The sequence below is a fragment of the Sphaeramia orbicularis genome, chromosome 24 (genome assembly GCF_902148855.1).
Source record: "Sphaeramia orbicularis chromosome 24, fSphaOr1.1, whole genome shotgun sequence".
Taxonomy (NCBI): domain Eukaryota; kingdom Metazoa; phylum Chordata; class Actinopteri; order Kurtiformes; family Apogonidae; genus Sphaeramia; species Sphaeramia orbicularis.
Genome location: NC_043979.1, coordinates 3,043,418 through 3,069,740, shown reverse-complemented (window position 1 = coordinate 3,069,740; position 26,323 = coordinate 3,043,418). Strand labels below are relative to the sequence as shown.

Here is a 26,323-nt window from a genome sequence, read left to right as displayed (position 1 = left end):
CAACTCTTGGGTTAGGAATTTCAGGATTTTAGTATGAATCCTCGTCCTCAGTTCTGATAAAAACACACCATCTTCTGTTTCCCAGAATTCCAGTGGTCGTTCCCACCGGGTTCGCCTGCTTCCCCAATGAGGTGATGCCCATGCCGAAGCTGTGGGTCCAACAGAAGTACCATAACCTGGTGTCCTACACACTCATGGCTCGGGGTGGCCACTTCGCAGCCATGGAAGAGCCTCAGCTGTTGGCTGAGGACATCCACAAGTTTGTGAGGACAGTGGAGAAGAAGACGAAGACACAGTAGAAGACACTGTGTCTGAGGTACCGACGAGTAGGAGGAGAAACTGCTAACTCATTAGAAAAGAAGGAAATCACGTTTATCCATTAATGCTGTCCTGCTGGCTGTAATTAACATTTTACTGTTCTGTCCCTGACTAACGGTAAATAGCAAACATTGTTTTGGTGGTGGAGAAGTATGAAGAAAATGTAGGTGTCAGGGCAATTCATGATTTAGCTTTGTTGGTATGCATCTGTGGGAGAGAATGCAAATTTGTCTTTAAACATAAAAAATCTAAATTTTTGTCCAGTTTATTTAATTTCATGACAGAAATTGCTTGGTTTATCAACTAACAGTTGCTTAGATACTTGCTTAGCGTTTTTATTTAGCTCCAGTGTTACATCCTATGTTCTCATCACTTGGCATTTGTTTATGTTGTAAAAGAAAACAGTTTTTAACCAGTAGTGGTAAATACTAAATGCTAAATAACCTATGTTAAATAACCACAGCAGCGGTGCTCATGGTTTCAGTTCATTGTTGTTCACTTCCAGAACCAACTCACCAGAAATGGAACTTTTCTTTTTTTCATCCATGCAAACAGACTGAGGTGATACATGAATAGATTAGACACCCCTCCCTCTTTAACCCTTTATAGTTCACTCATAGAAATACTCTGACATTCTAAATTTCAACCTTAGTTTGTTATTGGAGGCAACTCCGTTTCAGAGGATAGTGCCAAGTGCAAGGGCCAAAGGGGAGGGCCAAGGGGTGAACTGGTCTCAAACATGCGGCCCGGGGGCCAAATGCGGCCCCCCAAAGGTTCCAGTGCAGCCCGTGGGATGAATTTGTCAAGTGCAAAAATTCCACAGTCAAGGCTGTGGAACTCATTTTAGTTCAGGTTCCACATATAGACCAGTATGATCTACAGTCAAATAATAATATAATAACCTACAAAACATATTTTCTTCTCAGTTTGATGTGAAAAAAATATTACATTATGCCTGTAAATAATGACAACTTCAAATTTTTGTCTTTGTTTTCATGCAAAAATAACATTAAATTATGAAAATATTTACATTTACAAACTATCCTGTAACAGTAAAATGTGAATAACCTGAACAAATCTGAACAACCTGAAATGTCTAGTGTAATATTTCGAATTTTTCTATAAAATGTTTTCTTTCTTCCCTCTTTTACATGTTCACACTTAAATGCTAAAGTGAAAAATACACAACAAAAAATAAATTGTAAACAGTTTACAACATTCCACTGTTGTACACATAAATATAGTCTATAGAGCTTTATAACTTACTATTATTTTTTATTGTTTGCCGTCTGCACAATTTTTATGCATGCACATTTTTTCTTGCACTTCACTCAGATGTTGCTTAGATTATTGAATTTCCCCACTGTAGGATCAATAACCTCTCTAATCGCTAATCTAAATCAGTGTTGTTTCTGCATGAGCTGAAGGTTGTTGAGTGACTAAATCTGAGGGGTCATCACATGGATAATAGTATGGAGGAAAAAAAGTTTTGTTTTCACTTTGTGGTGACATATTGGATGATTTTTCATTTGAACATTCATTAAAATAAAAGCATGTGAGAAGTTCAGAGGGAAAAATGTCTATTTCATGGTGCTTCCTGTATGTCACAGAATAAAACTGTTGTCAACAACTTCTTTATTCTTGATCACTGTGATGGAGTTTAAATGCTTGTTCTATTATCCAGTATGTCAAATGTTCTCCTGCAAAATATCATAAGTTGTATTGGAGAATAAAGGTACAATTTTGACCAATAAAATGCAGTAGAATGTACAGAGTACCATAATATGTAAATACTTTACTTTCTACTGTAATATCTGTTGCTAAATCTCTATTAAACAAAATAATAATTGATGATGTTATGAATCAGTGTGCAATTATGGATGTTCTTTTCACCACCACTGCTGACGAAAACCAATCGAATCAAGCAGAAATGATGTTTACAGATAAAATAAGACCAGTTTTATTCACAGTACTCTTATGCGATGTACATTTACCTTCTTTTCTGTCATTCTACTAAAATAGCCTTTAGTGTGCTTACATTAAACACTGATAAAGGACATTCTGTATGATGTTTTTGAGAGGTGACCAAATAAATAAAGGCTGCACCACTGACTCAAATAACTGTGAACTGAATGTGAACATTGTTGGAAACATGAAAATTCAAGTGCACGAGTCAATAATATGTATGTAACGTAGGTTTTTTTTATTTCACATATTTAAATGCAGAAATGGTACATGTTATATTTGTAAATTCATGCACATGCAGCAATTATGGATTAATTAAACCAGTCTAAAATCAGTCTGCTCATGGTAATTCTGTACTGATTAAAGCTCCAAATCACTCATTATAGTATTCTTATACATATGTAAAACATGACATGTATTGGGATGTACACGGCATTTGCCTTTAAAGTACTCAACATCATCTTATTTGGTGACAAATCAGACACTGGCATACAGTACAATACATATTACTTGTAAAAAACAACAACATTGTTTTGGTGAATCATCTTTGGACACAACATTGTAATGGTCTCACGGTTTGAGTTGATGATCATCCTGGAAAATGGAAACAGTTTTTGGAATAAATTCTGGCATAGTCAACATTTAACTCTGAGCTGACTGATCTCCAGCATCTTAACCCATAAAGACCCAAACATCCACCATCGACTAGAACCATCTACTGATCTAAACTGTTGAATACTTGTTGATTAAACTAATCCTGTCAATACATGTCAATAATTGGTGCAAAATACAGTTCTTCATCTTTTCATGGTCATCAGATATGACCCGTTTGGACGTTCAGAGGCTCTGTAGTTACCGTGGAAACACCATCATCTTCTACAACAGGGGTTCTCAAAGTAGAGGTCGCAAGTTGATTTTCAGAAATCTTTTTCAGTAATCCCTGAGGTAGGTATGACAGATTAAGGGCATTATTGTTGTACTTACACTTCGAAGGAAGGAAATGTGCTCTATGAATTTCAATAAACACAGGAAGTGCTTTTTACTTTACATCAGCCAAACTTTCATTAATGGTGCATGAACAGCAGCATAACAGCGACAAACAGGTTCAGCATTGTTCAGTTTACAGGTTTGACTAATGGTGTCACATTAATAAAAATAAACAAACATAAAAAGGCCAATAAGTGTGGCAAAACAGACACATTTACCTAAAAAAAATTAAACCCCCCCCCCCCCCCCCCCCCCCGCACATGAAACAGAACACAATGAGTAAAATACCCAGTACCCACAATGCAATGCAGCAAATATGCCACAGTATCATTGCATGAGTCCTGTGTGCACGTTTTTTTTTAATGTTTCAGTCACTTCAGGGATAATAGGGGTCACCAGGTCACAAGTTTTGGGGCGGCCTTGGCTCATTTGGTAGAGCTGGTTGTCCAGTAACCAAAGGGTTGACGGTTTGAATCCCGCTCTGTCCATGTGCTGTTGTGTCCTTGGGCAAGACAGGGCAGTTGTGGCTACAGATGTAGTTTACCACCACCAGAGGGAGAATGTGAGAGCAATTGAATAATGGATCCTCTGTATGCGCTTTGAGTATGAGTTCATAGAAAAGCACTATATAAAAATCTAATCTATAATTATTGGGAACCCCTGGTCTACAACACTGATTCACCAGTAAAACCCATGGAGTTGGATCAATGACAGTGGACGGACACACTGGGTTTATGTTCAGTTAATAATATCTTTGATGGAAAAAGTCATGTTTTCTCTGTTTTTGATATAATAACCCTTAACTTTAATCTGAGCTTTTATGAACATCTACATGATCAGGGAATTAAATTCAGGAAAATACATGATTTCCACTGAAAAATGCAAAATAAACAAGATAATATTACAATAAATGGTGATAAATCCCTTAAGAAATATTAAATATCGAGAAAAAACTAATTGGGAGCTGCCACAAAAGTAGCACTGGGTCTTTATGGGTTAAATAAATGTTCCTATAAAAGTATGAAACCATAGCTGGTAGCAGGCACAGGTCCAGGTTTGTACACTCACAAAACAGAAGCTGCTTTATTCACTCCAAACCACTTTATGGAAATAGTTTCTAGTCCAGCTCAGACACAAATGTTGCACCAGTGAATCCCTTTTGGGCCTTTAAAAAAAAAAAAAAAAAAAAAGACAAAATCCAGTTTAAATTTCACTCTTTTTACCAACTGAATATATGGACTAAAAGGTAGAGAGTGAACTTTATCAGGGGAAAACAGAATGAGTTTTGTTTTGCCAGAATTACAAAAATGACAACGTTAAAGGCAAGTTGAAGTCAGGAGAAAGTCTGCATTCATCTGATGTTGAGCAGTAAACCACTGTGTCAAGTACAAGTCTGCATTGGAAATATTATGATTTAGATGGTTCATAGAGAATGAAAGCAGAGGTCCAAAGGCCGATCCCTGAGGCACACCTTTGGTTACATTCAGGAACCTTCAGTCTACACACACCCATTATAGGCAAGGCAAGGCAATTCAAGACATGTACAGGACAATTCAAAGTGCTTTACAATGCACTGACCAAAAGAACAGCTTAAACCAATAGATTTACATTGATAAGTCTTTATTTAAGTATAGCTTTAGGTAAATGTGGACTCGGATCACTCCCTTTAAACAAACAAAAACAGATTTATGAGTGGACAAATATGAATGAGCACAGACATATTATAAATGTGTCAGAGGTAGAACAATAAAATCAGCTGATAACCTTAATCACAGAGATTCCAGTTTATCAGAAACTGTTTTTAAAGTCTCCTAAAGCCAGAGGCATTTACAACGTGGGCGGTTACAAGAGGTTCCAACTGGAATAAAACCTAGAGAGTGATTTGGCAAAACACAACTGTCAGAACAAATGGTCCAAATGGAAGGGGATCCACATGAGTATTTAAACCATGAACTGTACATGTGGTAAACCAGGGGTCCTGCAGGTTTCTACAAGTCACATTAAGACCTTTAAAGACCACTTAGAACAGGACTCTCAAACTCATTTTCTTTCAGGTTCCACATTCAGCCCGATTTGATCTCCAGTGGGCCGGACCAGTAAAATAATAGCATAATAACCTATAAATAATGACAACTCCAAATTTATGTCTTTGTTTTAGTGCAAAAAAAAAAACTCATTATGAAAATACTTACTTTTATAAACTATCCAAACAAAAAAGATGTGAATAACCTGAAAAAAACATATTTTCTTAAGTCAAATAAGCACAATTTTAACAATAATTTGCCTCAACTTATCATTCCTACATATTCATTATGGATCGGATCTACAAAGACACTAAACACTGAGGAACAGGCAGAAAATTGTTAAACTTGTGCTTCATTGTCTTTAGACCAGTGGTTCTTAACCTTGCTGGAGGTACTGAACCCCACCAGTTTCATATGCGCATTCACCGAACCCTTCTTCATTAAAAAACAAAATGTGATTTTTTTCAAATTCAAGACACAGGTATATGTTTTACTGGTGCACAAAATGAACCGTGCATTAACATCACTGTGTTCAAAGAAAAAACCAATACAGTGCATGAACTCACAACAAATTCCATACCTTTTCACAAAGACATGACCTTTTTTAATACTACCACACTGAAATGGTTTTCATTTTTAACCTTGTGATCACCTGCAGCCAGTGATGGCCAAGCAGGGCGTGTCATCACCAATCAGATGGAGGCCGTCAGGTCAACCCGGTGTTCGTTTCATCTCGCTCCGAACTTTCCGAACCATGCAATTTTGACATAAAAAAAGATAATTGCATGTAGTGTATAAAAAAAGTTCTCGTTATCCTCCTTCAGTATTTTTGTGATCGTTGTTTTATTACGGCACTAGCTCGGCTTTAGCGTAATACGATTTCTCCATCCGCGACGGTGCGTCGGTTGTCATGTGATTGTAACTGACCAATGCGGTGACCTAAAAATGTAAACAAACGCTACACATGGCTGCCTCTGTGGTTAACAGGAAGTAGCAAAAGTCATAACAACGTTGTGGAAAATACTCAAATAATTCATCATCAGACGAGTGGAAGGGATTATAAACACTTCCGGATGTGTTGTAGTGCTATAAGCAACAATAATACACCACGTATATTGGATGTCAATCAGAGAAAGAGTCTCCGAAGCCGTTTGTTTACATACACAGACCTAGCCCGACACACACACCCGACTAATGAGTCCAGTGTGTGTGCTGACCTCCACCGAACCCCTGAGACTGACTCACCGAACCCCTAGGGTTCGATCGAACCCAGGTTAAGAACCACTGCACTAACAGAAAGCATTACACACTATGATTTACATAACTGAAAAGAAGAGGAGAAAAGTACAGACTGTGATGGAGTTTTCATTTGTTTATTTATTTTTCTTTCTTTCTTTCTTTCTTTCTTTCTTTCTTTCTTTCTTTCTTTCTTTCTTTCTTTCTTTCTTTCTTTTTTTCTTTCTTTTTAAACTTTATTGGCTGTTTTCCTTAAATACAGGCTTCATCCATCTCTTCCAGTCTATAATACTTTTCTCCAGGCAGATCCCTTTAAGTGTGGAAGTTTCCGTGTGCGCGCTCCCGTGTGGACGTGCACTCGCCCGCCACGGCGCAGCCTCACACTGATGGGCAGCAGAACTCGGCACAACACGGACCTGGACGTCTGGACTCTGGACCAACAACAGGTAAAAGGGCTAGAAGTGGGGTCCTGTGTGGAGTAGGGTCTAAACAGGACTTCAGTGACTGTGTGGAAGAAGTTCAAGTGAAGTTAGTTCGATTCATTTAAGTGCATTAAACTGAAGCTGATGAGTAGAAACAGAGAAAAGAATGTGGAACCCACTAGTGGACCTGCTTCTGTTTGAGTGGACATGCTAACATTTTATGTTTTAATGCACATGCTAACATTTTATGTTTTAGTGGACATGCTAACACTACCTTCTGTTGTAGTGGACCTGCTAACTCTACACTGAGGGTTTATGTGTTAGCTCTAACAGCTAGCAAAACCTAATGACAGCTACAGTGTGTTAAAGACCTGCACTAGTGTTTATTACCACATTCTGTTTCCATTTGTCTTTCTATTTGTCTGTGTTTTAGTCTGGTTTACTGATGCAGAACAGTGTCAGCCTGTTGAACAAACAGCTGTTTTTTGTTTGTGTGGACTGGACTGGTGCAAACTCTGACAGGTTGTTGAACTCTGGGTCCAGTGGCCCCTTTAACTCTGGGTCCAGTGGCCCCTTTAACTGTGGGTCCAGTGGCCCCTTTAACTCTGGGTCCAGTGGCCCCTTTAACTTTGGGTCCAGTGGCCCCTTTAACTTTGGGTCCAGTGGTCCCTTTAACTCCGGGTCCAGTGGCCCCTTTAACTTTGGGTCCAGTGGTCCCTTTAACTTTGGGTCCAGTGGTCCCTTTAACTGTGGGTCCAGTGGCCCCTTTAACTTTGGGTCCAGTGGCCCCTTTAACTTTGGGTCCAGTGGTCCCTTTAACTGTGGGTCCAGTGGTCCCTTTAACTCTGAGTCCAGTGGTCCCTTTAACTGTGGGTCCAGTGGTCCCTTTAACTGTGGGTCCAGTGGTCCCTTTAACTGTAGGTCCAGTGGTCCCTTTAACTTTGGGTCCAGTGGTCCCTTTAACTGTGGGTCCAGTGGTCCCTTTAACTGTGGGTCCAGTGGTCCCTTTAACTGTGGGTCCAGTGGTCCCTTTAACTGTGGGTCCAGTGGCCCCTTTAAGGCTCCGTCCTGTCCCCATGCATGTATTAGCCTGTTTAAGTCCACACTGGTCCTCCAGGGGCCTGTCACATAGCACTGGGAGCTACTGAGAGCTCAAACTATCAAGTATTTTTGTAATCGAACAATCTATCGATTGTTTTCTTCCAGTCGATTAAACGAGTATTTAAATAAGCAAAATGTGTCAAAATGTGCAGTAAAAATGTGAAACAGAAATGTATGAAAATGACAAACTTGTGCTTTAGTCCAGAACCAGCTGAATTTGATTAAATGATTATTTGAATGGACAAAAAAAACAGTTATTCCTGTGGAGAGGACATAGGGTCAGTCCAGCTCTTGTACCCTCTTCAGGCCAGGTCCATGGACTGTGTCCACAATGAGATTTTGCATCATCAAATAACTGGAGCGATTCCTCTAAATGTTATATACTATGTCTTAAATGCATGAAGTAAATGCATTATTTCTCATCCTTAAAGACTGTATTATGGCATTCTGTTTACTTCTGTGGACACTTCTGTACTGAGTTACTTGTAAATAGAGCTATCGGGTCATTCCATGTCAGATCACCCGATGAGTTGAACCCTACCTCCTCCAAATTCAATGAAAACTGGTTTATAGGTAAATCCTAGCCAGAAAAGCCAAATTTTAGCAAAATCGGACCAACGGTTTTTGAGATATCGCCATTTCTTTTTTTCACTTTTTCGCGAAAAAGGGCGTGGCCGCCAAATTTTAAAGTGCTGTATCTCGGCAACCAGTGGTCCGATTTTCAAAAATAAAGTATATTTGTGAAGGGGAGATCATAAGGAATCTAAATACATCATTAGTTTTATATTTTAAGTGATATATCTCATCATGACCTTTTGACCTATATTTTGACCTTGAAATTGACAATTTGGGACAAATGACCCCGCGACGACTTTTCCTGAAAATTGTAGCCCAACATGTTGCCTACAACATATGAAGAAACTGGAGAGGTAATATTTTTCATTTTGAAGCAGCATCAGTTTGAAATGTGCATTACCACAGCTAAAAGTCCTACTCCTGTACATTCTATGTACATCCGTACACACAATTCAACACATTTCACACATTATATGCTTACCACATGGTTAACATGTTCTCTGTCTCTACACTACTAACAAGACAACTCAAAACCACTTGCTTGCAGTAGTGCATGCTATTCTCAACTGAAACTTTATTCAAAAATATCTAGAATACAAGTCAGGGGTCACATGACCTAACCCACTTAAACTGCAGACCATATGTCTGCCACTAAATTTCCCTCAGCCTTTGATGTCTGTTAACTGCAGACCTCGAGTCTGCCCTAAATTACATCATACACAAGAATGTGAATCTTGTACACTGTCTTTCATGTCTGTATTTCTTTGATGCAGGAAGTTGTTAAGCTGCATCATTTCCTTAGTAATTCATGATCCAATTAATCTTTGTTTATACTACACCCAAATAAAATTCCCTGTATCACATATTTGTTTATTCCTCAGCAGGATGTTACATAATAGGAGTTTACTTGGCAACAGCTTTTTTGACAAAGATAGGCCTTGTGCACAGACAGTTCACAGCATTGCTAAGTTGCAGTTCATACTGTGCATGTCCTAGCCATGACAAAGAGAATTTTCATGATATACGTTTTTATGCTTTTCTCGATTTTCTCGACATTCCAAAATGTAAGTATAATTTTTCATCCGATATCATGTGAAAAGAATGTAAAAGTATCATCGTTTTGTACCTGTCTCCCTCACTCAGATTAAAGCCTTTAACCTCTCTGAGCAGGACAGTCCTCCAGATTTGGTACAAATCCAAGACGCCAACAATGAAACATGTACACCCAGGGTCATGCAAATTCCCTTGGAAATAAAACAGCAGAATTTCGTCTGCTGTATGTACGATGAACATCCGTGGATCGGACTAGTTGACGAAATTTCTGAGGAATTCGGTGACTACCACATCAAATTTATGCATCCATCTGGACCTGCTAAAACCTTCCATTGGCCATCAAGGGATGACCAATGTTGGATTCCAGAGTCGGATATTCTATGTGTGATAACTGCTCCGTACCTAACCTCCTCCTCTACTAGAAACTATTGCCTCTCTTCAGATGACCTTTTCAGGATTTCAAGTGAATGCAACAAATGGATTCTTGACTCTGAATAGACATGTCATTACATAAAAAGACTAAAGACACTGGATTTTCCATATTAAGACTGATAATTGGCATATATCTTCTCTTGACTTTGTGAATATGTGATGTACATGGATAATACATGGTTTATGTACACAGAATACAGGGATGATCATTTTAGTGGCAAGTATGTCTCATTCTAATTGATATTGCTTCAAAATGAAAAATATTACCTCTCCAATTTCTTTATATGTTGTAGGCAACATGTTGGGCTACAATTTTCAGGAAAAGTCGTCGCGGGGTCATTTGTCCCAAATTGTCAATTTCAAGGTCAAAATATAGGTCAAAAGGTCATGATGAGATATATCACTTAAAAGATAAAAGTAATGATGTACTTAGATTCCTTATGGTCTCCCCTTCACAAATATACTTTATTTTTGAAAATCGGACCACTGGTTGCCGAGATACAGCACTTTAAAATTTGGCGGCCATGCCCTTTTTCGTGAAAAAGTAAAAAAAAAAAAAAGAAATGGTGATATCTCAAAAACCGTTGGTGCGATTTTGCTAAAATTTGAAAATTTGGCTTTTCTGGCTAGGATTTACCTATAAACCAATTTTCATTGAATTTGGAGGAGGTGGGGTTTAAAATGTCTTTTTTTTTGGGTAATTTGACATGGAATGACCCAGCTGCTTGAACCCAGTGGTGCTTTATTAGGTTAAGTTCTGTTTTCTCATTCTGGTCCAGTGGTTCTTAACCTGGGTTCGATCGAACCCTAGGGGTTCGGTGAGTCAGTCTCAGGGGTTCGGCGGAGGTCAAGACACACACTGGACTCATTAGTCGGGTGTGTGTGTCGGGCTAGGTCTGTGTATGTAAACAAACGGCTTCGGAGACTCTTTCTCTGATTGACATCCAATATACGTGGTGTATTGTTGTTGCTTATAGCACTACAACACATCCGGAAGTGTTTATAATCCCTTCCACTCGTCTGATGATGAATTATTTGAGTATTTTCCACAACGTTGTTATGACTTTTGCTACTTCCTGTTAACCACAGAGGCAGCCATGTGTAGCGTTTGTTTACATTTTTAGGTCACCGCACTGGTCAGTTACAATCATGTGACAACCAACACACCGTCGCGGATGGAGAAATTGTATTACGCTAAAGCCGAGCTAGTGCCGTAATAAAACAACGATCACAAAAATACTGAAGGAGGATAACGAGAACTTTTTTTATACACTACATGCAATTATCTTTTTTTATGTCAAAATTGCATGGTTCGGAAAGTTCGGAGCGAGATGAAACGAACACCGGGTTGACCTGACGGCCTCCATCTGATTGGTGATGACACGCCCTGCTTGGCCATCACTGGCTGCAGGTGATCACAAGGTTAAAAATGAAAACCATTTCAGTGTGGTAGTATTAAAAAAGGTCATGTCTTTGTGAAAAGGTATGGAATTTGTTGTGAGTTCATGCACTGTATTGTTTTTTTCTTTGAACACAGTGATGTTAATGCACGGTTCATTTTGTGCACCAGTAAAACATATGCCTGTGTCTTGAATTTGAAAAAAATCACATTTTGTTTTTTAATGAAGAAGGGTTCGGTGAATGCGCATATGAAACTGGTGGGGTTCAGTACCTCCAGCAAGGTTAAGAACCACTGTTCTGGTCTCTGCTGTTGTTGAATTGGTCATTTTTACAGTTTTGTTCTGAATTGGTTTTTGTTCGTGCACTGACTCAAAGCCAGGGACATCTGATACACGGACAGGTCTATAAACAATAATGATCCTCAGAGAGGATTCAGGGGTTCATGGTAGACCATGGACCACATAGGCCAGGGTCTTACCTGTCTGACCCTTTACCTGTCTGACCCCTTACCAGTCTGACCCTTTACCTGTCTGACCCTATACCTGTCTGACCCTTTACCAGTCTGACCCTTTACCAGTCTGACCCTTTACCAGTCTGACCCCTTACCAGTCTGACCCTTTACCTGTCTGACCCTATACCTGTCTGACCCTTTACCAGTCTGACCCTTTACCTTTCTGACCCTTTACCAGTCTGTCTCTTACTGTCACTAATACAAGTAAATATTCCCCAATAATATCCTTAAGGTCAGACTAATAATGAGAATAAGTTTGTCACATGGTCCAAATTAAAGGGTCTCTGGTCAGTGGGTCCTAAATTAGGCGGTCATGTTCTGTTAAATGTGTCATTTGTCAGACATCTTTTCCTCGTCCATCTGTCTCATTCCAGCTCCTGTCCACTGTTTGTCCTTCCACTCATCCCGGTTCAGACACTCGGCACCATGTTTACAGAGGTGCTGGTTGCCATAGTGATAGGAGGAGTGATCTACTTCCTGGTTCAGAAGCGCAGGAGCCAGGTCCTGAAGACCAAAGATGGCTGGTGGGGGGTTGGAGCGCCCCCCGATGGAGAGGAGGACATCTCAGTACGACCCTTTAAAATCTCCACCAGTGATGAAGAACTGGAGGTCAGATTTCCACTTTATTAACTGTGATGTCGATAAAACAGCAGAGCACAGACATCAGTAGAGGTAACTGGTAACACACAAACATATGTGTCCTTTTTTTTTTTTTAATCTGTCAGGACCTCTACAGAAGGATAGACCAGACTCGACCTGTGGCGTCACTGGAGGACAGTCAGTTTCATTATGGTTTCAACTCCCAGTGCCTGCAGAAGGTGGTGTCCTACTGGAGAAATGACTTTGACTGGAGGAAACAAGTGGACAAACTCAACCAGTATCCTCATTTTAAAACCAACATAGAAGGTGAAGAAGCTGCAGCTCTGGAATATACTCTACTGATGATAAGATAAGATAAAATGTGACTTTATTTATCCCACTGTGGGGAAATCTCACAGTTAACAGCAGCAACATACAACAAGCAAGTGCAGAGAAAAAGACAACAAACAAGTGAAAAATGAAATATAAAGAGAAAAATAAGAAATGTTTTTATGTAAACATAGAATTAGAATTAAAATCCAATATTATTTCCATATTTACATTGTGATTCTATATTATTTACATATACATATTACATCATTCTGATCTGTCATATTTGATCCCTGTCAGGCATTGATGTCCACTATATGCACATCAAACCCCAGAGGGTCCCACAGGGGTCTGCAGTGATCCCTCTGATCATGGTTCATGGTTGGCCTGGATCCTTCTATGAGTTCTTTGGGATCATCCCTCTGCTGACAGAACCATCAGATCCAGGTGACTGTGTGTTTGAGGTGGTCTGTCCCTCCATACCTGGATACGGCTTTTCTGAAGCACCACATAAGAAAGGTAGGTCTGGGACGTCTGGAGCCCAAATATGAGGAAAACATGTGCAAGTATGTACATGATGATGTATGGGTTTACAAAACATCTATAACAGGGCTCTCAAACTCATTTTCTTTCAAGTTCCACTTTCAGCCTGATTTGATCTCCAGTGGGCCAGACCAGGAAAATAATAGCATAATAACCTATAAATAATGACAACTCCGAATTTTTGTCTTTGTTTTAGTGCAAAACCCCCCCATTCAATTATGAAAATCCTTACTTTTATAACAAAAAAGATGTGTATAACCTGAAAAAAACTGAAATTTCTTATGAAAAATCAGTGCAGTTTTAACAATATTATGCCTCAACTTATCATTTACGCAACGTTCATTATGGATTGGATCTACAAAGACACTAAACACTGAGGAACAGGCAGAAAATTGTTAAAATTATGCTTAATTTTCTTTAGACATTTCAGGTTGTTCATATTTGTTCAGGTTATTCACATTTTATTGTTACAGGATAGTTTGTAAATGTAAATATTTTCATAATTTAATGCTATTTTTTGCACTAAAACAAAGAAAAATTTGAAGTTGTCATTATTTATAGGCATAGTGTAATATTAGCAATTTTTTCCACACCAAACAAAGATGAAAATATAAAGTCATTCTTTTTTGTAGGTTCTTCTGCTGTTATTATTTGACTGTAGATCAGATTGGTCTGTATGTGGAACCTGAACTAAAATGAGTTCCACAGCCTTGACTGTGGAATTTTTGCACTTTGCAAATTCATCTCACGGGCCGGTTTGGAACCTTTGGTGGGCTGTATTTGGCCCCCGGGCCGCATGTTTGAGACCCCTGATCTATAATATACACTGAACAAAAATGTAACCGCCCCATGCGACACTTTATATTTTTAATAGAATTAGATGTCGCACAATCTATTAGTGTCCGTTGTGTGGCATTCAGGGACATTCATGTGGACACGGTTGAAACAAATCACCACTTAATATGTTGTGTGTCCACCAACGGCCTCCCGTAGAGCGACACATTGTGTTCTGTTCATCTTCATGTTTTACAATTATAAGACATCATGAGCTCATTTTAGGCCGTGCGTTTCATGTTACACAAGTTCTGTACATGGGGCGTTTATAGTTTTACTCAGTGTATTTGAAAATTCTACATTAACCCCTTAAATCCTAAGCCTAAAATGATCCAAATGATCCACCTGGGCTTTTTTTTCTTATTTTGACTAAATAAAAGGTTAGGAAATGACTGAGTCCGTTTGCCCATTTTTCCAGAGTGCTTTTTTTTCCAGATCTTTCAAAATCTAGCACTCATTTACAATATACTGCATGTTATAATTCTGCTAAAAACGGCTTCTTCTCCAGCTTCTAGTACAGGCATGAGTGAAATTACCGTAATTACCCAATAAAGCCTATAAAGCGCAATGTCTCAGGTTTCAGAAACTGCTGGAATTTTTCCAATTGTATAAACAGTGAATAACTTACAGCCATCCAAACTGGTAATGTCTCATCATCTGACACTATAGGCCAATGGTTTCCAACCTTTTTTGGCTCGTGACCCCATTTTAACATCACAAACTTCTGGCAACCCCAGACATTTAAAACAAAGACTTTTTAAATGTCTGAATTAATTTATTTAATTTTTTTCTGATCATGTAATAGTTTGCTACGCTATTTTGCAAATAAACATTAATTTTAGATGACATTTAGTCTATATAATGTATATTATTGTGGACGGAGGCAGTAAATCCAGGTGTAGATGACTGCACAAAGGGAGACTTGGATTTTCCTTGGTCAAAATATTTACAGTCAGTCCAGCTGTGATTAATACTGAACAAACAAGAACTGAAACTATGAATTATGAAAGAGCTGCAGCATCTGAAACTGACCACAGTGAACATTTGACAGATAAACAGAACCACAGATAAACAGAACCACAGATAAACAGAACCACAGTGCTGCAGTTTCACACTCACAGTTTGTCATGACTTATATGGATTGTGATTGTCTCTCTCAACTCGACACATATTTTAATTAGTAAGTTTTTTTTTTTTTTTTTTTTTTTATCAATTACTATAAATTTCAGGCGACCCCATTTGAATTCCAGGCGACCCTACGAGGGGTCCCGACCCCAAGGTTGAAAAACACTGCTTATAGGCCATGTTTTCACACTGTCAGAGATGCTAATGCTCAATGAGTGATCAGTCAGCTAATCAGTTACTTGGGTTTAATGTCTGCCACATCAGAATTGATCAGAAAATATGCATTGACTTTCCCTCATGCACATTTACTGTTTATAAAAAAAAAAAAAAAAAAAAAACTCAGGTAAGTGAACAAAAACATTCTGCAAAATTTGGAATGCTTTTTTATTTTTTATTTTTTTTGCCATTTCCTTTAATATCTTCAAATCTGAGACTTTTTGAAAGAGATGAGGCAGTGGATAGATAGATAGATAGATAGATAGATAGATAGATAGATAGATAGATAGATAGATAGATAGATAGATAGATAGATAGATAGATAGATAGATAGATAGATAGACTCAGTGCCAATGAAAGTGCAACACTTGAAGATTCTTATATTTTTTTTAAATCGATGAGGATTTTTATTCCATCAGCTCTTTGGAATTAATCATAGGCCATTTCTATACAGTAAAAATAAAAAATCACATCCAAATTTGTTGACAAAAAATAAGGATAAAGAAAGAAACTCAAGGACCCCCAAAACCAAAAGTCACACAGCGGTCCTGGAGGTGCTGCAGCTCAATGTAGCCATCCTGCTGTGGCGTGGTCACACGTGCTCGTCCAGGTCTGTCTGCAGTTTAACCAGTTTCTTCATGCCTCTGTTGCATCCTGACTATGGCGGACACATTGCATGCCACCTGCCGAGCAGAGATTCCGGCCTCCAGGAGCCCCATAGCATGGCATCTGTGGTCACGTGTCAGTCTAGGCATCGCTGAGTTATTGCAAATGATTTTCCTGCTTTTCAGTTTGCCTTTATATACAGAACATGACCACTCCTGAACTGACCACAATTCCTTAAGTTGAGCAGTTCATTGCTGAGCGATGAGAAAAACAAGTCTTATGAATGGAGACATTCAAGTTCATTCAAGCGTGACAATAGCTCAACCCGTCTCAGGTTGTTAAGAAATTGTCTGAGATTATCTTATACAGGTGAAACGTAAACGTACTGATGCAGCTCAGGAACAATACAACACATTCAAGTGTTGTGTTTTCATTGGCACTGAGTATAGATGTACTTAACTGGGAAATTACAGATGGATAAATGACCAAACACCCAGAGAATTACTGTCTACTGATTTGATTTGATTTAATTTATTGGTCCCCGTGGGGAAATTCGTCTTCACTGACTGAAACATTACAAGAAAAAGACATTACATAACATACAAGAAAAAGATAACATAACATTACAAGAAAAAAGACAGTAACATTATACAACACAGATAACAACAACAACAGTAGGGGCAGACATAACGAAAAGAGACATTGATGGAGTGACAGTTGTAGACTGGTCAGCCTGTCAGCGGGGCCTGGTGTTTAGGGCGGCTATGGCTGCGGGGATCAGGCTTTTCCCAAGACGGGCCCTCCTGAATTTTAATGTCCTGTACCTGCGTCTTGAGGGTAGTGGGATGAAGTAGCGGTGTAATGGGTGCCTGATCTCCTGGACTATTGTGTTTGCCATTCGGGTGATGGATCTGTTATTTAGTTCTGTGAGATTGGGTGTGGGGAGGCCGATGATTTTAGCAGCTGTATTTGTGATACGTGTGAATTTGGCTCGGTTAGTGATGGAAAGCATGGTGTAAAAACATGTGGAGCAGTACAGGAGGATGGGTTGGATGATACTTTTGTAGAGTGACAACAGGAGGTGGGGTGCAACATGTAATCCTTTAAGTTTGCGGATGGCTGACAGTCTTTGTTGGCTCTTTTTTTGAATGTCTGTGGTGTGCTGATCGAAGGTGAGTTTATTGTCCAGAGTTATTCCTAGATATTTGAAGGTGTCAACTGACTCAACTGTTTGTGTGTTTATGATAATGGGATCCTGGGGTGAGGGGGGGTTAAACCATAGTTCCTTGGTCTTGTTGACATTGATCTCCAGATAACTGTCTGTGCATAGCTTGGTGAAGTGGGTGACTGTGTTGTGGTACTCCAGAGTGGATTGATTGTCGGAGAGAAGTGCAAGGATGGCTGTGTGGTCTGAGTATTTTAGGTATGTTGTGGCGAGTGAGATGCTGCGGCAGTCATTGGTGTAAAGTACATACAGGAAAGGGCTCAACACACATCCCTGTGGGACCCCGGTGTTGATGGTGAGTACAGGGGATGTGGTTGAGCCCACCCTTACTGCTTGCAGTCTGTCGGTGAGGAAGTTATGGGTGAGATGGATCAGCTGAGGGGGGATGTTGAGATGATGTAGTTTCTGGATCAGTAGATGCTTCTGCAGGGAGTTGAAGGCGGAACTGAAGTCCACAAGAGGATCCTGGCAAAGTTGCCTGGGGAGTCCAGGTGCTGGAGGAGGAGGTGCAGCAGGCAGGCCACAGCGTCTTCAGTGCCTCTTTTAGCCTTATAGGCAAATTGGAGGGGGTCCAGGTGTGGGGTGACAAGTGGAAGGATGATGTTCAGCAGTAGTTTCTCCAGGCACTTCATTATTATGGACGTGAGGGCTATGGGGCGGTAGTGGTTGAGTTCTGTGGGTCTGGGTTTTTTCGGTATTGGGATTATGGTTGCAGTTTTCCATAGTGTGGGTATTGTGGCAGTCCGGTATGATTGGCACAAGAGTGAGTGTAGTATGGGGGCTAGCTCCATGGCGCAGCTTTTAACCACTACATGGACTATAATTATTGTAGATCAGAGTGAAATAACCTGAAACATTTTTCTTGCTTCCTTAGGTTAAGGAAATGTGACATATGCAGTTTAAGTCTACTGACACTCTGCTGTTGAAAGACATAACACTCCAAACCTACTTCCTGTGTCTCTTTGTTCGTCTGTGTGAACAGGTTTTGATACAGTCTGTGCAGCTCGTATCTTCATCAAACTGATGAAGCGTCTTGGCTTCCAGCACTTCTACGCTCAGGGAGGAGACTGGGGCTGGCAGGTCACCACCAACATGGCTCAGCTGGAGCCCAAGTAAGACGCAAACACAAGTGACTCATAGATGAACACTGGAGCTGCTCCTAAACCTTCAGTTCTGGCTAGAGAAGAAAGCCACACTCCGACTGACGGTTGATGAGTGTTTTGGTTTATTTCTCAGCTTTCAAACACCAAACCACCGTGAAAAACTGAAATAACATATGACACAACATATATCAGAGGGTCAAAACACAGTAATGTCCCGTCAGAGAGCGAACTAACTGATTGCCATTCCCACATTTATTTTAATATAAAGTAGCTCCTTGTTTTGGATAATCCCTTATGGTCCAACTAAAGCAAAAAATAATTTAAAAGTAAAAATGTGGGTCATTTAGCAGCACTAACCTGTCAGATGGTCTCTAAAGAATGACTATGAGCAAAACTATTACGAGAAAGTCTGGAAGCGGAGGAAGCAACAAAAAACGTACCAAAGCTTTTATTAAAGCTCTCAAATCCAAAATCCTAAAGGATCCAACCAAATCCATGAGAAAAATGGCAATTGAACTTGAGGTAGACAACAAGACCGTTAGAAATGCAGTAAAATATGATTTGAAGTTAAAATCTTACACAAGAACACCAAAACACTTGTTGACAACAGCAACAAATCCAACTTGAGCAATTTTTGGGAATTATGTTTATGTCCGCCTTCTAGCCCAGATCTAAACCCTCTGGATTCTGTTATTTGGGGCGTTTTAGAACATGCTACCAATAGAACATCACACAGTAATGTGGCCTTTCTTAAAGATACTATTAAAGAAGAATGGGAGAAGTTGTCACCCGAATATTTGAGGAACACTTGCGCAAGTTTCAGGAAGCGTGTGAAGGCAGTTATTGAGAAAGAAGGAGGACACATAGAATAAAAACATTTTCTATTATGGAAATTTTCTTGTGGCAAATAAATTCTCATGACTTTCAATAAACTAATTGGTCATACACTGTCTTTCAATCCCTGCCTCAAAATATTGTAAATTTTGCTTCCCCACCCTGTAGGTGCAAAGTGCATAACCAAACAAAAAAAGTACATACATATTAAATATTTAAATGAACAGACACATATTTCAATGGCAGCTACAAACATGATGAAATTAATACTTTACTGTATGTATTAAAATGACCGTATTGTGGTTTTGATGCTTTTTGTTACACTTTTCAGGATGGTTACAGGCTTACATTTGAATTTTGCATCGGTAACGATGGGAGGACTGATCGTGACTTTATCCATCATGTTCGGCCGTCACTTCCCCAAACCGTTCGGCTTCACTGACCTGGACATTCAGAGACTCTACCCCTTTATGGACAAACTGGTGGTGGAGTCCATCAAAGAGTCTGGATACATGCACATCCAGGCCACAAAGCCTGACACAGCCGGTAAGAACTGAACGGACATCTGTTAAAAGGATCGGTTACTCTGTTAACCAAAGTCTGCTCAGATCAAATATTTCACTTTTGTCATTTAATCTGACACTTTAAGATCACAACTATATCATCTCCAGAAATCTTTAAATGATCAAAGTAATCAGTAGTTATTGTTTTTGGTTGGGTTTGTTTGATTGTTAACGCTCTAGCAGCAAAACTGTTGATTGAATTCATACCAAATATGGTTTATAGATTACCAGTGACCCAGAATAGATCTCATTACATTTTGGTAAACGAAGGTCAAAGTTCAAATTTTTTAGAAATTTTTAAAATCTTTTTTTCTCCCATTTATGCTTCTGTTTATGTTTATGCATTTGGCAGATGCTTTTTTCCAAAGCGACTTACAGGGGAAAACCAATTAAATCACTCAACCAATCAAATTTTATTTATATAGCGCCAGATCACAAAAAAGTTATCACATGACACTTTATATATAGAGTTGGTCAAAACCAGACTCATTTACTTATAATGGGTGAAATTTCAAATGTCTGTAGCAGCAAAACTATTGGTTAAATTCATACCAAGTTTGGTTTATAGATTGCCAGTGACCAAGAATAGATGTGATTGCATTGTGGGAAAAGTAGGTCAAAGTTCAAATTTTTAATGAATTTTTTTCATCTTTTTTTCTCCCATTTACTTATAGTGGGTGAAATTTCCTGTCTATAAAAACATCAATTTTGCTTCAATTTACTTCAGACTTGGCCCATACATAGAGGCAATTGCTATGCTGACATTAGCACTCAGATAGACATGATGACATCAGCTGGATTGATGCCAAACTAAGCTACAGTACATTCGAGGGGCGGGGTTTGTTGTACCTGGCACCACATTTTTTTTTGTTTTTTTTGCACTTCAACCTCTGTTTGTAGACTGGAATGAAATGACAAGAAACAAGTGGTTCCAGGTGCAACAAACCCCACCCCTCACATGTATTGTAGCTTATTTTGACATTGATCCAGCTGATGTCATCATGTCTATATGTGTGCTGATGTCAGCGTAGACAAATTTGGTCCAGTATAAGTAAATGGGTAAAAAAAAATATTTTAAAAATTTTAAAAAATGAACTTTAACCTACTCTTCCCAGAATGTAATCACATCTATTCTGGGTCACTGGCGATCTATAAACCCAGTTTAGTATGAATGGGCTCTATGCACAGCCCACTACTTCCTGAACTTAAAGCAGCTCCTTTGTTTCCTGTCTCTCATTATTGGACACAATGATTAATGCAGGTGTGTGTGACCACAGTAGTCACAACAGAAAATAGCAGACACACCTGGATTAATCATTGTGTCCAATAATGAAAGACAGGAAACAAAGGAGCTGCTTTAAGTTCAGGAAGTAGTGGGCTGTGCATAAAGCCCATTCAACCAGTAGTTTTGCTGCTAAACTTTTAACAAACATACAAAGAAATAAATTGAACTGTGTAAACAAACACACCTTTCTGAAGTACTCTGCATTATTATCTGTGGTTGGGACGCTGTCAGGTCGGGGGCTGAATGATTCTCCAGTGGGTCTGGCTGCCTACATTCTGGAGAAGTTCTCCACAGCGACAAACTTTGACTTCAGGAACCTGGAGGACGGAGGACTCACCAGGTCAAACACACAGTTTTCATTGCTTTACTCTGTGTTATGTCATATGTAAACACATTATAAGGCTGTTTTTATTCTGAACTCAGAGTTTACAGTGAATGTACAGTGGATCCTAAAGCTCCTCGTTACAGCTTCAGTCTCACTAACCTTGTCTTTTAGGAAGTTCTCTCTTGACGACCTGCTGACGAACATCATGATCTACTGGACGTCTGGTTGTATCGTCTCCTCCATGAGGTTCTACAAAGAGAACGTAGGCCACGGCCTGGCCCCGCCCCACACTAAGTAAATGACAGACACAGTGTTAAGTCACAACACATGCACTTGGTTTTCTTAATCTTACCTTGTATATATCCTATATTACCTGTGTAGTATATCCCATATTACCTGTATATATCCTATATTATCTGTATATATCCTATATTATCTGTATATATCCTATATTATCTGTATATATCCTATATTACCTGTATATATCCTACATATTACCTGTGTAGTATATCCCATATTACCTGTATGTATCCTATATTGCAGTGGTTCTTAACCTGGGTTCGATCGAACCCTAGGGGTTCGGTGAGTCAGTCTCAGGGGCTCGGCGGAGGTCAAGACACACACTGGACTCATTAGTCGGGTGTGTGTGTCGGGCTAGGTCTGTGTATGTAAACAAACGGCTTCGGAGACTCTTTCTCTGATTGACATCCAATATACGTGGTGTATTGTTGTTGCTTATAGCACTACAACACATCCGGAAGTATTTATAATCCCTTCCACTCGTCTGATGATGAATTATTTGAGTATTTTCCACAACGTTGTTATGACTTTTGCTACTTCCTGTTAACCACAGAGGCAGCCATGTGTAGCGTTTGTTTACATTTTTAGGTCACCGCATTGGTCAGTTACAATCATGTGACAACCGACGCACCGTCGCGGATGGAGAAATCGTATTACGCTAAAGCCGAGCTAGTGCCGTAATAAAACAACGATCACAAAAATACTGAAGGAGGATAACGAGAACTTTTTTATACACTACATGCAATTATCTTTTTTTATGTCAAAATTGCATGGTTCGGAAAGTTCGGAGCGAGATGAAACGAACACCGGGTTGACCTGACGGCCTCCATCTGATTGGTGATGACACGCCCTGCTTGGCCATCACTGGCTGCAGGTGATCACAAGGTTAAAAATGAAAACCATTTCAGTGTGGTAGTATTAAAAAAGGTCATGTCTTTGTGAAAAGGTATGGAATTTGTTGTGAGTTCATGCACTGTATTGGTTTTTTCTTTGAGCACAGTGATGTTAATGCACGGTTCATTTTGTGCACCAGTAAAACATATACCTGTGTCTTGAATTTGAAAAAAATCACATTTTGTTTTTTAATGAAGAAGGGTTCGGTGAATGCGCATATGAAACTGGTGGGGTTCAGTACCTCCAGCAAGGTTAAGAACCACTGCTATATTGCCTGTATACATCCTATATTACCTGTATATATCCTATATTTCCTGTATAGTATATCTTATATTACCCATATATATCATATACTACCTGTATATATCCTATATTACCTGTATAGTATATCTTATATTACCTGTATATATCTTATATTACCTGTATAGTATATCTTATATTACCTGTATATATCCTAAATTACCTGTATATGTTCTATATATTACCTATATATATCCTATATTACCAGTATAGTATATCTTATATTACTTGTATATATCCTATATCCTATATTACCCATATATATCCTATATTACCTGTATATATTCTTATTTGTTGTACATATTTCTCCTCTGTAGTATAGAATTAGATTGTGTATATTTCAGTAGTTTTAATAGTACTTTAGTAGTATGTGTACATTTTATATTTTATCCTGTACCTTTCTGCACATGCCTACATTTACTATAGTACTTTGTGTGATATTTTTAGTCTTTTTTTGCACAAAGTGTTTTTGCTGAATAGAAGAGACAATAAAGGTCTATTCTATTCTATTCTATTCTATTCTATTCTATTCTATTCTATTCTATTCTATTCTTAAAGGGTTTGCCTACCAAACTTTTCTTACATATTTTAGATTTCAACTCTTGGGTTAGGAATTTCAGGATTTTAGTATGAATCCTCGTCCTCAGTTCTGATAAAAACACACCATCTTCTGTTTCCCAGAATTCCAGTGGTCGTTCCCACCGGGTTCGCCTGCTTCCCCAATGAGGTGATGCACATGCCGAAGCTGTGGGTCCAACAGAAGTACCATAACCTGGTGTCCTACACACTCATGGCTCGGGGTGGCCACTTCGCAGCCATGGAAGAGCCTCAGCTGTTGGCTGAGGACATCCACAAGTTTGTGAGGACAGTGGAGAAGAAGACGAAGACACAGTAGAAGACACTGTGTCTGAGGTACCGACGAGTAGGAGGAGAAACTGCTAACTCATTAGAAAAGAAGGAAATCACGTTTATCCATTAATGCTGTCCTGCTGGCTGTAATTAACATTTTACTGTTCTGTCCCTGACTAACGGTAAATAGCAAACATTGTTTTGGTGGTGGAGAAGTATGAAGAAAATGTAGGTGTCAGGGCAATTCATGATTTAGCTTTGTTGGTATGCATCTGTGGGAGAGAATGCAAATTTGTCTTTAAACATAAAAAATCTAAATTTTTGTCCAGTTTATTTAATTTCATGACAGAAATTGCTTGGTTTATCAACTAACAGTTGCTTAGATACTTGCTTAGCGTTTTTATTTAGCTCCAGTGTTACATCCTATGTTCTCATCACTTGGCATTTGTTTATGTTGTAAAAGAAAACAGTTTTTAACCAGTAGTGGTAAATACTAAATGCTAAATAACCTATGTTAAATAACCACAGCAGCGGTGCTCATGGTTTCAGTTCATTGTTGTTCACTTCCAGAACCAACTCACCAGAAATGGAACTTTTCTTTTTTTCATCCATGCAAACAGACTGAGGTGATACATGAATAGATTAGACACCCCTCCCTCTTTAACCCTTTATAGTTCACTCATAGAAATACTCTGACATTCTAAATTTCAACCTTAGTTTGTTATTGGAGGCAACTCCGTTTCAGAGGATAGTGCCAAGTGCAAGGGCCAAAGGGGAGGGCCAAGGGGTGAACTGGTCTCAAACATGCGGCCCGGGGGCCAAATGCGCCCCCCCAAAGGTTCCAGTGCAGCCCGTGGGATGAATTTGTCAAGTGCAAAAATTCCACAGTCAAGGCTGTGGAACTCATTTTAGTTCAGGTTCCACATATAGACCAGTATGATCTACAGTCAAATAATAATATAATAACCTACAAAACATATTTTCTTCTCAGTTTGATGTGAAAAAAATATTACATTATGCCTGTAAATAATGACAACTTCAAATTTTTGTCTTTGTTTTCATGCAAAAATAACATTAAATTATGAAAATATTTACATTTACAAACTATCCTGTAACAGTAAAATGTGAATAACCTGAACAAATATGAACAACCTGAAATGTCTAAAGAAAATTCAGCACAATTCTAACAATTTTCTACCTGTTCCTCAGTGTTTAGTGTCTTTGTAGATCCGATCCATAATGAATATGTAGAAATGATTAAGTTGAAGCATATTATTGTTAAAATTGCACTTATTTTACTTAAGAAATTTCAGTTTTTTCAGGTTATTCGCATCTTTTTTGTTTGGATAGTTTATAAAAGTAAGTATTTTCATAATTTAATGAGTTTTTTTTGCACTAAAACAAAGACACAAATTTGGAGTTGTCATTATTTATAGGTTATTATGCTATTATTTTACTGGTCCGGCCCACTGGAGATCAAATCGGGCTGAATGTGGAACCTGAAAGAAAATGAGTTTGAGAGTCCTGTTCTAAGTGGTCTTTAAAGGTCTTAATGTGACTTGTAGAAACCTGCAGGACCCCTGGTTTACCACATGTACAGTTCATGGTTTAAATACTCATGTGGATCCCCTTCCATTTGGACCATTTGTTCTGACAGTTGTGTTTTGCCAAATCACTCTCTAGGTTTTATTCCAGTTGGAACCTCTTGTAACCGCCCACGTTGTAAATGCCTCTGGCTTTAGGAGACTTTAAAAACAGTTTCTGATAAACTGGAATCTCTGTGATTAAGGTTATCAGCTGATTTTATTGTTCTACCTCTGACACATTTATAATATGTCTGTGCTCATTCATATTTGTCCACTCATAAATCTGTTTTTGTTTGTTTAAAGGGAGTGACCCGAGTCCACATTTACCTAAAGCTATACTTAAATAAAGACTTATCAATGTAAATCTATTGGTTTAAGCTGTTCTTTTGGTCAGTGCATTGTAAAGCACTTTCCCCTGATAAAGTTCACTCTCTACCTTTTAGTCCACATATTCAGTTGGTAAAAAGAGTGAAATTTAAACTGGATTTTGTCTTTTTTTTTTTCTTTTTTTTTAAAGGCTTAAAAGGGATTCACTGGTGCAACATTTGTGTCTGAGCTGGACTAGAAACTATTTCCATAAAGTGGTTTGGAGTGAATAAAGCAGCTTCTGTTTTGTGAGTATACAAACCTGGACCTGTGCCTGCTACCAGCTATGGTTTCATACTTTTATAGGAACATTTATTTAACCCATAAAGACCCAGTGCTACTTTTGTGGCAGCTCCCAATTAGTTTTTTCTCGATATTTAATATTTTTTAAGGGATTTATCACCATTTATTGTAATATTATCTTGTTTATTTTG

At 38.7% G+C, this 26,323-nt stretch overlaps 2 protein-coding genes and 1 long non-coding RNA gene across 6 annotated transcripts in view; 2 read left to right on the top strand and 1 right to left on the bottom strand.

Moving 5' to 3' along the window:
* LOC115415295 (epoxide hydrolase 1-like) overlaps positions 1-1,097 on the top strand; it is a 27,402-nt gene extending 26,305 nt beyond the window's left edge. Inside the window, exon 9 of the mRNA XM_030128817.1 lies at positions 86-1,097. Within this exon, the coding sequence (XP_029984677.1) occupies positions 86-299 (214 nt within the window). The 3' untranslated portion in view covers positions 300-1,097. The remainder of the gene's footprint in view (positions 1-85) is intronic.
* Positions 1-10,159, bottom strand: part of LOC115415297 (uncharacterized) — an 11,549-nt gene extending 1,390 nt beyond the window's left edge. Inside the window, exons 1-2 of the long non-coding RNA XR_003934791.1 lie at positions 9,839-10,159; positions 7,022-7,025 (exon numbers count right to left, since the gene is read on the bottom strand). This is a non-coding gene — a long non-coding RNA (uncharacterized LOC115415297). The remainder of the gene's footprint in view (positions 1-7,021; positions 7,026-9,838) is intronic.
* LOC115415293 (epoxide hydrolase 1-like) lies at positions 6,889-26,323 on the top strand. Of its 4 annotated transcripts, XM_030128813.1 has the most exons (10): positions 6,919-6,976; positions 12,401-12,635; positions 12,752-12,932; positions 13,236-13,454; positions 18,467-18,596; positions 19,753-19,967; positions 21,501-21,609; positions 21,766-21,888; positions 23,770-24,000; positions 26,041-26,323. In XM_030128813.1, exons 2-9 carry the CDS (start codon positions 12,453-12,455, stop codon positions 23,981-23,983), a joined length of 1,374 nt encoding a protein of 457 aa, XP_029984673.1. In that variant the 5' UTR covers positions 6,919-6,976; positions 12,401-12,452; the 3' UTR covers positions 23,984-24,000; positions 26,041-26,323. The 4 variants fall into 4 exon arrangements, with proteins under 4 accessions (XP_029984675.1, XP_029984673.1, XP_029984672.1 ...); XM_030128815.1 differs by lacking the exon at positions 26,041-26,323 and having other exon boundaries at positions 6,889-6,976; positions 12,436-12,635; positions 23,770-24,806; XM_030128812.1 differs by lacking the exon at positions 26,041-26,323 and having other exon boundaries at positions 23,770-24,806.